We start from the raw sequence: 12,954 nt of genomic DNA on the forward strand, positions 1-12,954 counted from the left end.
TGGACTCAATTACATCTTCCTGAGGCAAAGTTGGTTTCAGAATCACAGCACAGGTCCCCTCTCCGAAGGGGTGACCCCCCCCCACCCCGCCACAGGCCTCCTTAAAAGTGGGGGTCCGGTCCCCTTAAAGCTGTGCCAGAGCCTACGGCCTACAGCACCCCAGACTCCGTATCGAGAGAGTCTCAAGCCTTGCTCGGAGGAAGGAGGCCTAGCCCGCCGCCCTCACCGATCTCTCGGCGACGCCGAGTCTTCTCCGGACTGCCGTCCAAGATGTACGTGAGCAGCTCCGGGATGAAGCTGGCAGTGGCCCGCTCCCTGCGCAGGTCCTGATTCATGGTGACAGCCATCGGAGACAGCAGAGGGTGAGAGGTGGCAACCAAGAGTGTCCGTAGCTCCAGTGCTGGCCGGGTCGGAAGAGCATCCCAGAACCGCGTGAGTCCCCGCCCCTGGCCCGCCCCTTCTCCTTCACCGCGGCCACTCGGCGCGTGACCCACACCTTATTTAAGGTGGAGGCGGCGCCGGATTGGTCGCCGTGACGGTGAGAAGGCGCGTCCCCAGCTTGTAGCCAGGGGAGCCCCGGAGCGGACGCCCCACACACTGGGAAGGAAACCCCGGAAAAAACTCAAGAAATTGCCCGGGGGAGGGGGAAGCAAGAAGCGTTCGGTAACGGCTCCTCCCTCATCACGTGACCGCGTGGGGCGGAAAAAGTAAGCACAAGGCTGCTGGAACGCGGGGACAGCAGCCCGGCTGGGGGGGGTTGGGAAGGGGCGGGACAACAGGGTTGAGGAAGACTGCGCCTGCGCCTTGGGAGTCGCCCGCCCCCGCCGCTTCCGGGTCCTTGCGCAAAGGCCTCCCGGGAAAAGAGCAAGGAAGGAGACCCAAGGTCCTGGGGTGGATAATGTGTGGGTGTTGCGAAGTTGCTAGGAGAGGTCTTAGGATTTCCCCAAACCCCAGATTGGGTCAGAAAAAGGACGGGGTTAAAGGTAGCATGGGGAGAGCTTCCGATTATCTTTCGTTAAGATGGCGTCTTTACTGTCAGAGATGTGGGTGGCTTCAAGGGCGCTCCCTCCTGTTGATGGGGTAGAATGAGAGACCGTGCCCACCTCCGTGCTTAGATATTGGAATCCACTTTGTCCTAATGATCGTCGTTACCAAAGTTGTAAATGCACACGTTTTAAAAAGCCAGTATAGGAGGATTTGTAACGAAAAGCAAAAGTTCCTCATTCTCAGAAGTAGCCACTTTTAATCAGTTCTGCTTTAGTTCTGACTCCTAAAAAGTTGCTAAGTAAAATACTTAAGCTGTTGCTTTTATTCGTTTTTGTTAGTTTTTTTACTTCATGTCATGATAGTTATATTGGAACAGCAAGAAACAAGACGTTTGCCACACAAGTAGTCAAATTAAGGAGTCTTTATTACAAAAAGCCGGGGACTAACGTGGGAACTAATGTTCCAAAAACTCGCCGCTGCTCCAAACACACTCAGGAGCAAGCTTTCAAAGGCAAAATTACATTCTAGCCAGGGTAAGAGGAGAAGGGGGGCCTAGCAGTACAACAAAAAAAGTAAAACAGACTCATTTATAGTGTTTATTTATAGCAGCGGTTCTCATGACCCACAGGTTGAGAACCGCTGATCTATGGGATTAATTCAGGGAGAAACATTCTGGGTACATCTGCAACCTTGCAACACTAGCCCAAGGCCAGAGCCTGCAAAAGTAGCCCCAAGGTCAGGGGTAGGGAGTCTTTTTAGAAAAAGTAGGTGTAATGGCGTGTTGTCATCTCACAAATTACACCACAATAGTAAGTTCTGCTCAAAGTCTCTTTATTTCATTTCTATAATAAAGATGAAGCACACTACACCATCCCCTTTATATCTCCCTAATTTACCTTTGTAACTTTAATCAACGTGCTTAATCCCCTTTTTTATTTTTTATTTTTTATTTTTTAAATTTTATTCATTTTAGAGAAGGGGGGAGAGAGAGGAGGGGAAGGAGCAGGAAGCATCAGCTCCCCTATGTGCCTTGACTAGGCAAGCCCAGGGTTTCTAACCTTAGTGTTCCAGGTCGACGCTTTTTTTTTTTTTTTTTTTTTTAATTTTTATTTATTTATTTATTTATTTTTTAGAAAGGAGAGAGAGAGAGAGAAAGAAAGAGAGGAGAGAGAGAGAGAAAGGAGGGAGGAGCAGGAAGCATCAACTCCCATATGTGCCTTGACCAGGCAAGCCCAGGGTTTCGAACCGGCAACCTCAGCATTTCCAGGTTGACGCTTTATCCACTGTGCCACCACAGGTCAGGCTAGGTCGACGCTTTATCCCACTGCACCACCACGGGTTAGGCAATCCCTTTTTTTTTTTTTTAATTATTTTTAAAATTTATTCATTTTAGAGAAGAGAGACAGAGAGAGAGAGAGAAGGGGGGGAGGAGCAGGAAGCATCAACTCCCATATGTGCCTTGGCCTGGCAAGCCCAGGGTTTTGAACCGGGGACCTCAGCATTCCAGGTCCACGCTTGATCCACTGCGCCACCACAGGTCAGGCGGCAGTCCCTTTCAAACGTGTCATAAGAAATGGTCAAACCTATAGAGAATTTTTATGAGTTTATTTGATCCAAACTAATGACATAATTGCGGAAGCAAGAACTCAGAAGCTCCTGAGAATAACAGTTTTGCAGCTTTGATACATTTGAAATCAAAGGGAAAATCTAAGGAAGATTACATGGAAATGGGGAAAAAGCAAGGAGGGATTGGATTACAGGTTAGTTAAAAGGATATGTTCTCTCTTGAGGGTGATTACACTTATTTTGAAGAAGTGTTAACCAGGATGCACAATAACAATGACAGAGCTGGATTAAAACTTTTCACTAAAGAAGTTACAGGCCTGGGCCTGACCAGGCGATGGCGCAGTGGATAGAGCATCAGACTGGGATCCTGAGGTTGCCAGCTTGAGCGCGGGCTCATCTGGTTTGAGCAAAGCTCACCAGCTTGTACCCAAGGTCGCTGGCTTGAGCAAGGGGTTACTCAGTCTGCTGTAGCCCCACAGTCAAGGCACATATGAGAAAGCAATCAATGAACAACTAAGGTGTCGCAATGAAAAACTGATGATTGATGCTTCTCATCTCTCTCCGTTCCTGTCTGTCCCTATCTATCTCTCTCTCTGACTCTCTGTCTCTGTAAAAAAAAAAAAAAAAAAAAAAAAAAAAAAAGCCCTGGCCGGTTGGCTCAGTGGTAGAGCGTCGGCCTGGCGTGCAGAGGTCCTGGGTTCGATTCCTGGCCAGGGCACACAGAAGCGCCCATCTGCTTCTCCACCCCTCCCCCTCTGTCTCTCTCTTCCCCTCCCGCAGCAAGGCTCCAATGGAGCAAAGATGGCTTGGGCGCTGGGGATGGCTCCTTGGCCTGTGCCCCAGGTGCTAGAGTGGCTCTGGTCGCAAAAGAGCGACACCCCGGAGGGCGTGCCGGGTGGATCCCGGTCGGGCGCATGCGGGAGTCTGACTGTCTCTCCCCGTTTCCAGCTTCAGAAAAATACAAAAAAAAAAAAAAAAAAAAAAAAAAAGGCCTGGATCAGGACTACCCACCAGGATGACCAGCCCATTTAGGAATTTATGATCAGATCACTCTGTTAGGTTACTTTCGTTAGAGATGAAATTAAGCAAGACTTGTGGAGACAAAATACCCAGGAAAGGCTATTTAGTAACTTCTGCAGAAGGGCATGCTGCCGCTATTGAAAGCCAGCCAGCAAGCACGCAGGTAGAGGGCAAATTCTGTTTTTATCCCTAATGTAGGCCCTAGGATGCTGGGTCTTGCTCCATTGGTTGGAGCATTGACCGTACAATCTTATTTTTTCTCCATTGGCTAGTTTATTTTTTTATTTTTTATTTTTTTAAAGATTTTATTTATTCATTATAGAGAGGGGAGAGAGGGGGAGAGAGAAGGGGGAAGGAGCAGAAAGCATCAACTCCCATATGTGCTTTGACCAGGCAAGCCCAGGGTTTTGAACCGGCAACCTCAGCGTTTCCAGGTTGACACTTTATCCACTGTGCCACCACAGGTCAGGCTTCATTGGCTAGTTTAAATGGCGGCACCAACGTGGAAGGAAGAGATGGGGATATCATTAACTAGGTAAGGGGGTTGAGGAATGGTCGGAAACAACCGGATGACCGGACAAAGGGGGTTGGGGGATTGGTAGACAAGTTAGCTATTTCTCATTCTGTTCTTCGATTGGAGGAATCCAAATGAATGGTGTTGGGAATTAGTTGAAGAAAAGAACATGAGTTAAACATTTCCTTCAGTCCCCCTATTCTTTACACTTCATTCTTTTCTTCAAATTTGGTGAGCAGATGTTGGCTCTGATCATCGGTGTTCATTACTAGTATCTGGTTAGTCTAAGGGGGAGGGCTCTGCTTGGTGATGGCCATTTCAGTCAGTCTCTGAATTAGGCCTTAAACACATGGGATGATGCAACATCCTATAAGAATGAAAACTAATAACAATTACCAGGGAGGTAAATACAGAGGTCATTAATCCTTTCCATTTTCCAAACCATTGTTCCATTAAATCAGTGAAGGAGTCATTTATACCTGGGTTTTCGGCTAACTCATCTGCTAGGATGGTCAGTTCATGTAAGGCTTTGGCTATCTGGGACTGTGTTATTGGGCATGTAGGTACAACACTGGGTTCAAATCATAACACATACCCCGACCTTTTCTACTAGCATTATATCTAAAGCTAGTCTACAGAGTTGGATTTAATGGCAGGCACACTGGGCATGCCCTGGGCCCGGACTTCTGAAGGGCCTTGCAAAACCCCAACTTTACACTTTTTCTAATGACACCAAATTTAAGGGGCCCAATATTTTTTCTGTGCCAGGGCCTCAACCGACCTTAGTCTACCTCTGCTAGTCTATTTTTCCAGGCCATTTGGCTGGTAGGGCCAAGTTGCTGTGCTGTTCCCTTAATCTTATCTCTAATGTAATCGACAAATCTTTGTTGATTATAATATACCGTATTTCCTTATGTATAAGATGCTCCCATGTATAAGATGCACCCTAATATTGAGGCCCGAAATTTGAAAAAACATGTATTGAGCTCAAGTTCTATTCATTATAAAATTCATGCAACTCTTCATCACTGTCAAACCTCCCATCCATTAGCTTGTCCTCATCTGAGTCTGATGATGAATCACTGTCTTCAACAATGAGCGCATAAACAAGGGCAAAAAGCGGAAAATGCAAGCAAAAAAACCCTACAACCGCCTGACCAGGTGGTGGCGCAGTGGATAGAGCGTCGGACTGGGATGCAGAAAGACCCAGGTTCGAGACCCCAAGGTTGCCAGTTTGAGTGCGGGCTCATCTGGTTTGAGCAGAAGCTCACCAGCTTGGACCCAAGGTCACTGGCTCGAGCAAGGGGTTACTCGGTCTGCTGAAGGTCCCTGGTCAAGGCACATATGAGAAAGCAATCAATGAACAACTAAGGTGTCACAATGAAAAATTGATGATTGATGCTTCTCATCTCTCTCCGTTCCTGTCTGTCTGTTCCTATCTATCCCTCTCTCTGACTCTGTCTCTGTAAAAAAAAAAAAAAATTGAAAAAAAAAAACCCCTACAACCACTGTATAAGACGCACCCAGTTATTAGAAACCAAATTTTTCAAAAAAAGTGCATTTTATACGTGGGGGAATATGGTATATAAATTGTCCAATCTACATTCTTGTTTATAGTTACCTTCCAGAATAAAGCTGATTCACCCTGGCTGGTTGGCTCAGTGGTAGAGCATGGTGTACCCATCTGCTTCTCCATCCTTCCCCCTTTCCTTCACTTCCTGCAGCCAAGGCTCCATTGGAACAAAGTTGGCCCAGGCGCTGAGGATGGCTCTATGGCCTCTGCCTCAGGCGCTAGAATGGCTCCGGCTGCAACACAGCAACACCCCAGATGGGCAGAGCATCACCCCCTGGTGGGCGTGCCAGGTGGATCCCAGTCAGGCACATGCGTGAATCTGTCTCTCTGCCTCCCTGCTTCTCACTTCAGAAAAATACAAAAAAAAAAACCAAACTGATTCAGATCCAGCTGCAATTTGATTCCATGCCTTAAAACAGGGGTCCCCAAACTTTTTACACAGGGGGCCAGTTCACTGTCCTCAGACCATTGGAGGGCCGGACTATAAGAAAAACTATGAACAAATCCCTATGCACACTGCACATATCTTATTTTAAAGTAAAAAAACAAAATGGGAACAAATACAATATTTAAAATAAAGAACAAGTAAATTTAAATCAACAAACTGACCAGTATTTCAATGGGAATTATGGGCCTGCTTTTGGCTAATGAGATGGTCAATGTCCGGTTCCCTATTTGTCACTGCTAGCTGTAATAAGTGATATGACGTGCCTCTGGAGCCGTGACGTGTGATGCATCCTGTGTTCCTTTCACTGACCACCAATGAAAGAGGTGCCCCTTCCGGAAGTGTGGCGGGGGCCACATGCGGCCTGCAGGCCGTAGTTTGGGGACCCCTGCCTTAAACCCATTGGGAACCCCTCCCCCCGTAGGACTGCAATAGAATTTATATATAAATATAAAAATATTACTGTCTTATAATGGAACGAGAAACAAATGTCTTGCCATACAATTAATCAATTAGCCAAATTAAGAAATGGAGAAGTCTTTAATTAACTGGCTGCGCAGACTGCATGGAGACCTGAGTCGTTCAAATCAATGCGGTGGGGAACACAGTTTGGGGGTGGCTTTTTATTTTTTTAATAGGTAGCATTTTATTGTTGATAGCATCTTTTCTTTGGTGTGCGTGTGCGTGTGTGTGTGTGTGTGTGTGTGAGACAGAGACAGAGAGAAACAGAGAGAGGGACAGATAGGGACAGAAAAACAGGAAGGGAGAGAGATGAGAAGCATCAATTCTTCGTTGCAGCACCTTATTTGTCCATTGATTGCTTTCTCATATGTGCCTTGACCAGGGGGCTTCAGCAGACCAAGTGACCCCTTGCTTAAGCCAGTGACTTTGGGCTCAAGTTGGTGAACCTTGCTCAAATGAGCCTTGCTCAAACCACATGAGCCCATGCTTAAGCTGGTGAGCTTGGGGTTTCAAACCTGGGTCCTTTGTGTCCCAGTCCGATGCTCTATCCACTTTGCCACTGCCTGGTCAGGCTGGGGATGGCTTTTAAAGGGAAAATTACATACTGACTGAGGAATGGGGAGGAGAGGAAGCATAGCAGTAAAACAAAGTAGTGAAACAAGCTTTCTTATAATGTTTATCTATAGGGTTAATTCAGGGAAAAACATTCTGGAACACCTGCACCCTTGCAAAACTAGTTCAAGGCCACAGTCTGGGGGACCGGCCTCAAGGCCAGGAATAGGGAGTCTTTTCAGAAAAAGTAAGTTCTGCTAAAAATCTCTTTGTTGCCAAAAATTAGAGCCTTTCTTTTCCACACTTCATTCCCTACTGGTTTTAATTAAATTTTAATCAAATCATTGATTTATTTTTGTTTTTGTTGCTATCTTGTCTCGAACAAACCTTGTTATAAAAGTGATTAAACATGGTACTACTATCAGACAAGTTAAAATTAAAGTAAGAGGACCAATTGCTGCAGACAAAAGGGTAGTGAGCCTTGGTGACCAATTAAACAATCTTTAGAACTAATTATTTGTTTAGATTCCTTTCTTCTCTTTTCTATGTTTGCCCTAACTAAAGGTAGGCTTTATTGATTATACTAGAATTGTTAGCATAGAAACAATAAGTTTCTCTCTTTTTTTTTGTTGTAAATTTTTTAAAAAAATATTTTATTTATTAGTTTTTTAGAGAGAGAGGAGTGAGAGAGAGAGAGAGAGAGAGAGAAGGGGGAGGAGCAGGAAGCATCAACTCCCATATGTGCCTTGACCAGGCAAGCCCAAGGTTTCGAACTGGCGACCTCAGTGTTCCAGGTCGACGCTTTATCCCACTGCGCCACCACAGGTCAGGCAACAAGTTTCTCTTAATGCTGCACATAAGCTACCTTGTTGAAGGAAAAGTAAAGCTGAGCCTCTTCTATTTTATAAAACTATTTCCTTTATACAAATAAACTGAGGCATAACATTTGTTAGAATATACAGTATAGGCTTATTCTGTTCCCTAAACCAGTTTTTTTTTTCCTTTGTACAAACTGCTTACAACCTGCACAAACCTCCTGCAACTTACATAACCCCATAGCTTTCATGAACTTTCTTATCTATTGTGAAATAACTAGCTTTTATAACAACTTACTTTTCCTCTTTTCTTTTCTCAGAAGTATATTTATACTTTATGCCTTCTATTATCAAAATTATACAATCCCTTTTAATCAGAACTCTTAAGTTTTAAAGATCCTAACCTTTAGTGACAACTTAAGTTAGTAATAAGGAATTTTCTTTTAAAATATGCTTCTTTTTGGAAGTGCCTCCCTCTAAGTAGCTTGTCGGACACATAATTAATATTTATAGGTTACTTTACAGGAGTAGCTATGAGTACATATATATTTTTCATTTACCTTGTAGCTTTTTTTTCTTAGCGAAGGGACTTAAACCCCCTTCTGCATTTCCTACAGCAGTACATATATTAAAATTTAAGATGACTCACTCTGGGCATTTCCCCAACCTGAGCTCCCCCCTTTCCCAAGGTTCAATTATAAAGAAGTCCCATAGTGAGGTTCCTCAAGCTTCTGTCGTACATAGACCAGCCAGCTTCTGGTTTGTGGCTGGAGCAGGGCATGTTGTTCTTCTCAGGGTCAACTTACAGGGGTTAGTGGGATCTGTTTGCACTGTCTCTGTCTCTGAGGGGGTCTTCAAGGGAGCCTAGGGAGAAGGGGCGTCGCCCTGCCTAATATAGTTGTACCTTGAGATACGAATTTAATTTGTTCTGTAACCGAGCTTGTAAGTCAATTCATATCTCAATTCAAACTGCCAATACTGGACCCATGCGCCAATGCGCCAACTGGCGGCAGCTTCCCGAATCACGACTCACATCTCAGAATTTCTCTTGGATCTCGAACAAAAATATGGACCAAGTCTCAGCTCGTATCTTAAAAAATTCATATGTTGGTCTGTTCATATCTCAAGGTACCAGTGTACCTTGTGGGGTGAATTTTTCCCAGTAGGGGGTGTATTTAGCTTCTAGCAAAACTAGGGGGAGTAAGTCAGTACAGTTTTCACCAGTTTCTAAAATAAATTTAGTTAGGACTTCAGAGCTTGGGACAAATTGAAAGAATGAACCGAACTCTGAGGCCTGTAAGCACAATGTAATTTCTAATTAATATTGAGTGCCTTTCCTACTAGCTGTGAGACCTTAGATACGAATGCAGGCCCATTATCGGACCCAATATTAATGAGCAATCTAAATCTTGGAATAATTTTTTTTTTTGTATTTTTCTGAAGCCAGAAACGGGGAGAGACAGTCAGACAGACTCCCGCATGCGCCCGACCGGGATCCACCCGGCACGCCCACCAGGGGGCGACGCTCTGCCCACCAGGGGGAGATGCTCTGCCCCTCCGGGCGGGGCGTCGCTCTGCTGCGACCAGAGCCACTCTAGCGCCTGGGGCAGAGGCCAAGGAGCCATCCCCAGCGCTTCTCCTGTGTGCCCTGGCCGGGAATCGAACCTGGGACCTCTGCACGCCAGGCCAACACTCTACCACTGAGCCAACCGGCCAGGGCCTTGGAATAATTTTATATAGCACTTTCTTAATAACTGTTATTGCAGTCTCATTTCTAGTAGGAAAAGCTTCCACCTATCCTAAAAAGGTGTCAATAAAAACTAATAGATACTTATGCTGGCAGCTTTATCTCAGTAAAATCTATCTCCCAATATTCACCTGGGAAACCTCCTCTATCCCTATTTCTCTTTACGACTTCTCTATTTTGTTTAGCATTTACTTGGGCATAAATTAGACACTTGGACACTATGCTTTTTGCAGTAGCTTCTAAGCCTGGCAAGTAGTAATTTTTCTTATATAATTCTATTAGCTTAGTTTGGCCTAAATGAGTAGCTTGATGTAGCTGATAGCCTCTCTGCCCAGGGCTTCAGGTAAGAATGGTCTCTTATCTGGGAACTCTAACCACCCTTATTTATTTTTAGATATTCCTTTTCTCACAGCAAAATCCTCCTCTAGTTGGTTATAAAAAGGCGTCTCTGGCAATAAGCATTCTATTAAAGTCACTAAGATTTCTTTTTTTTTTTTTAATGTATTTTTTGTGTGTGTGTGTGTTTTTCTGAAGCTGGAAACAGGGAGAGACAGTCAGACAGACTCCTGCATGCGCCCGACCAGGATTCACCCGGCACGTCCACCAGGGGCGATGCTCTGCCCACCAGGGGGCGATGCTCTGCCCCTCCGGGGCGTCGCTCTGCCGCGACCAGAGCCACTCTAGCGCCTGAGGCAGAGGCCAAGGAGCCATCCCCAGTGCCCGGGCCATCTTTGCTCCAATGGAGCCTTGGCGGCGGGAGGGGAAGAGAGAGACAGAGAGGAAGGAGGGGGGGCAGGGGTGGAGAAGCAAATGGGTGCTTCTCCTATGTGCCCTGGCCGGGAATCAAACCTGGGTCCCCTGCATGCCAGGCCGACGCTCTACCGCTGAGCCAACCGGCCAGGGCCTAAAGTCACTAAGATTTCTAAAGGCCCTACTGGTCTTAAAGAGACTTCTTTGGCTGCCTTATCTGCTGCCCGATTTCCTTTTTCCTCTCTTGAGTCCCCTTTCTGGTGTCCTGGGCAGTGAATAAGGGCTACAGTTTCCAGCAACCAAATAGCTTCTAGTAAGGCTAAAATCTCTTCTTTGTTTTTAATGTCCTTACCAGCAGATGTCAGGAATCCTCTCTCCTTATAGATTGCTGCATGAACATGCAGTAGCAAAGGCGTACCTGCCGTCAGTGTAAATGTTCATCTTCTTTCTTTTGGCCCACCTCAACGCCTGAGAGCGATAAAGTTCTGCCCGCTGAGCTGAGGTCCTGTGGGGCAAGGCTTCGGCCCATATGGTCTCATCAGGAGTCGCTACAGCCACTCCAGCATATCAAATCTCATCTAGGACAAAACTGCTGCCATCAGTGAATAGCTGTACTTCTCCATTAAATAGAGGTACATCAGTAAGGTCTGGCCTTGCAGTTTGAACAGAGTCTAACACTTCAGAGCAGTCATGCAAGGGAATGCTTGGTTCTTCATCAGGCATCAGGCTTGCTGGGTTGATAGCCTGCGTCTGGACAAACTTAATGTGAGGCTCATCTATGAGCAGGGCTTGATACTGAGTGATTCCAGCATTAGATATTCACCTTTCTGGAGTTCCTCTAGGCAAAGTCTCTACTGCATGTGGGGCTGTCAGGAACAGTTCTTGCTCCATTGTTAGTTTATCTGCCTCTCTCACTAATATGGTAGTGGCTGCTATGGCTCTGAGACAGTTTGGCCATCTAGATGCAGCAGGGTCCAGCCACTTAGAAAGATTAAGCATTAGGCCTGCGCTATGGCCGTGGCCCTAAAGTTTGGGTAAAAATCCCTTTTGCTATTCCCTTTCTTTCATGAACAAAGATCTGGAAGGGCTTGGTAATGTCTGGCAAAGCCAGCGCAGGGGCCTCAGTGAGGGCCTTCTCGAGGATTTTAAAACCTTATTTCTTATTTGTCCAAATTAACTCTTGGGTTCCTGCTGTACAGGAGTATAAAGGCCTGGCTATCTCTGCAAACCTAGGGATCCACAACCTGCAGTATCCAACTGCCCCGAGAAATTCTGAAACTTGTCTCTTGATAGTGGGGGTTAGATTTGAAGGATTGCCTCTACGACTGGAGGAGAGAGTGCGCTTCCCCAGCTCAGTGGGGTAGCCTAGACAGGTCACCCTAGAGGTGCAGAGTTGTGCCTTCTTAGCTGACACCCGGTACCCCAGAGTCTGCAGTGTTTGTAAAAGTCCCGCAGTGGCTGTCTGGCAGCTTACCTCCGTTTCTGCAGCTAGAAGCAAATCATCTGTGTACTGTAGCAGTGTGCATTCCGGATGTTCCTGGTAGAAGGTGAGTAGTAATGCCTCATCAAAGAGGGTCATGAATTCTCAAAGCCCTGTGGTAATCTGGTCCAGGTTAGTTGTCCTGAAGTGCCTGCCTCTGGGTCATTCCACTCGAAGGCATTTCTTTTACAGTTTGGACTCACAAGGAATAAGACACATCAGATTACAGTAGTATAAGCAGAGGGCTGAAACTCAGAAGCGGAATCAGCCCCAAGAAACTGCACCACTGCATATTTATTGAGTTCCAAAAGCCACAGCTTAGCAAATAAAACTAGAAAGCTACAAAAACCCTTTTTTCCCAACCATACCACCCCCAATCCTGCACGTCTACTGTGTCCTTCATGATCAAGGACACAAGAAGAGTCAGAGTCTCAGAGTTTATCAATCATAAAGGACATCTGATTCCTGAAGGCATTCCTCCAAGAATCCCGTGTACTTGCATTCAAGTAACCCTAGGCCAGTCTCCTGCATGGTTAACACACTCCAAGATCTCTTGTCTCCAAGTAACCCCTTCTCTGAAGTTAACTACCGTTCATATTTGTGCAGGGTCTTTCCCTTTATATCCCCCTTTTTTGGTTAGCTTGCACTTTCTGTAGCATAAGAGGTAACATGGCAGATTGCTGCTCTATTTTGCTTTGATGCCGATTTCCTCTTCTTCTGACTATATATAATAAAAGAAATATAAAGCAAATGATTAGTATAATGCCTCCTACAGTTCCTCCAAAAATCTTAAATTGTTTTAGAGGATTCAAATTACTGCTTCCATCAGAAATAGCAGTTAAGCCTGACCAGGCGGTGGCATAGTGGATGGAGTGTTGGACTGGGATGTGGAGGACCCAGGTTCAAGACCCCGAGGTCACCAGCTTGGGCGAGGGCTCATCAATTGAATAGTTTGAGCAAAGCTCACCAGCTTGGACCAAGGTCACTGGCTCAAGCAAGGGGTTACTCGGTCTGCTGAAAGCCCACGGTCAAGGCACATATGA

The 12,954-nt window shown here is 45.8% G+C and overlaps 2 protein-coding genes across 3 annotated transcripts in view; one reads left to right on the plus strand and one right to left on the minus strand.

Moving 5' to 3' along the window:
• ACOX1 (acyl-CoA oxidase 1) overlaps window positions 1-485 on the minus strand; it is a 38,989-nt gene extending 38,504 nt beyond the window's left edge. For both annotated transcript variants that reach the window (XM_066237459.1, XM_066237458.1), the window contains exon 1: window positions 227-485. In XM_066237459.1, coding sequence (XP_066093556.1) covers window positions 227-347 — 121 coding nt within the window. In that variant the 5' untranslated portion in view covers window positions 348-485. The remainder of the gene's footprint in view (window positions 1-226) is intronic.
• A 41-nt stretch (window positions 486-526) lies between these two features.
• Window positions 527-12,954, plus strand: part of TEN1 (TEN1 subunit of CST complex) — a 41,203-nt gene continuing 28,775 nt past the window's right edge. Inside the window, exon 1 of the mRNA XM_066237468.1 lies at window positions 527-707. The gene's annotated coding sequence lies outside the window, so the exon portion shown is untranslated. The remainder of the gene's footprint in view (window positions 708-12,954) is intronic.

This window comes from Saccopteryx bilineata, chromosome 6, assembly GCF_036850765.1.
Source record: "Saccopteryx bilineata isolate mSacBil1 chromosome 6, mSacBil1_pri_phased_curated, whole genome shotgun sequence".
Lineage (NCBI taxonomy): Eukaryota > Metazoa > Chordata > Mammalia > Chiroptera > Emballonuridae > Saccopteryx > Saccopteryx bilineata.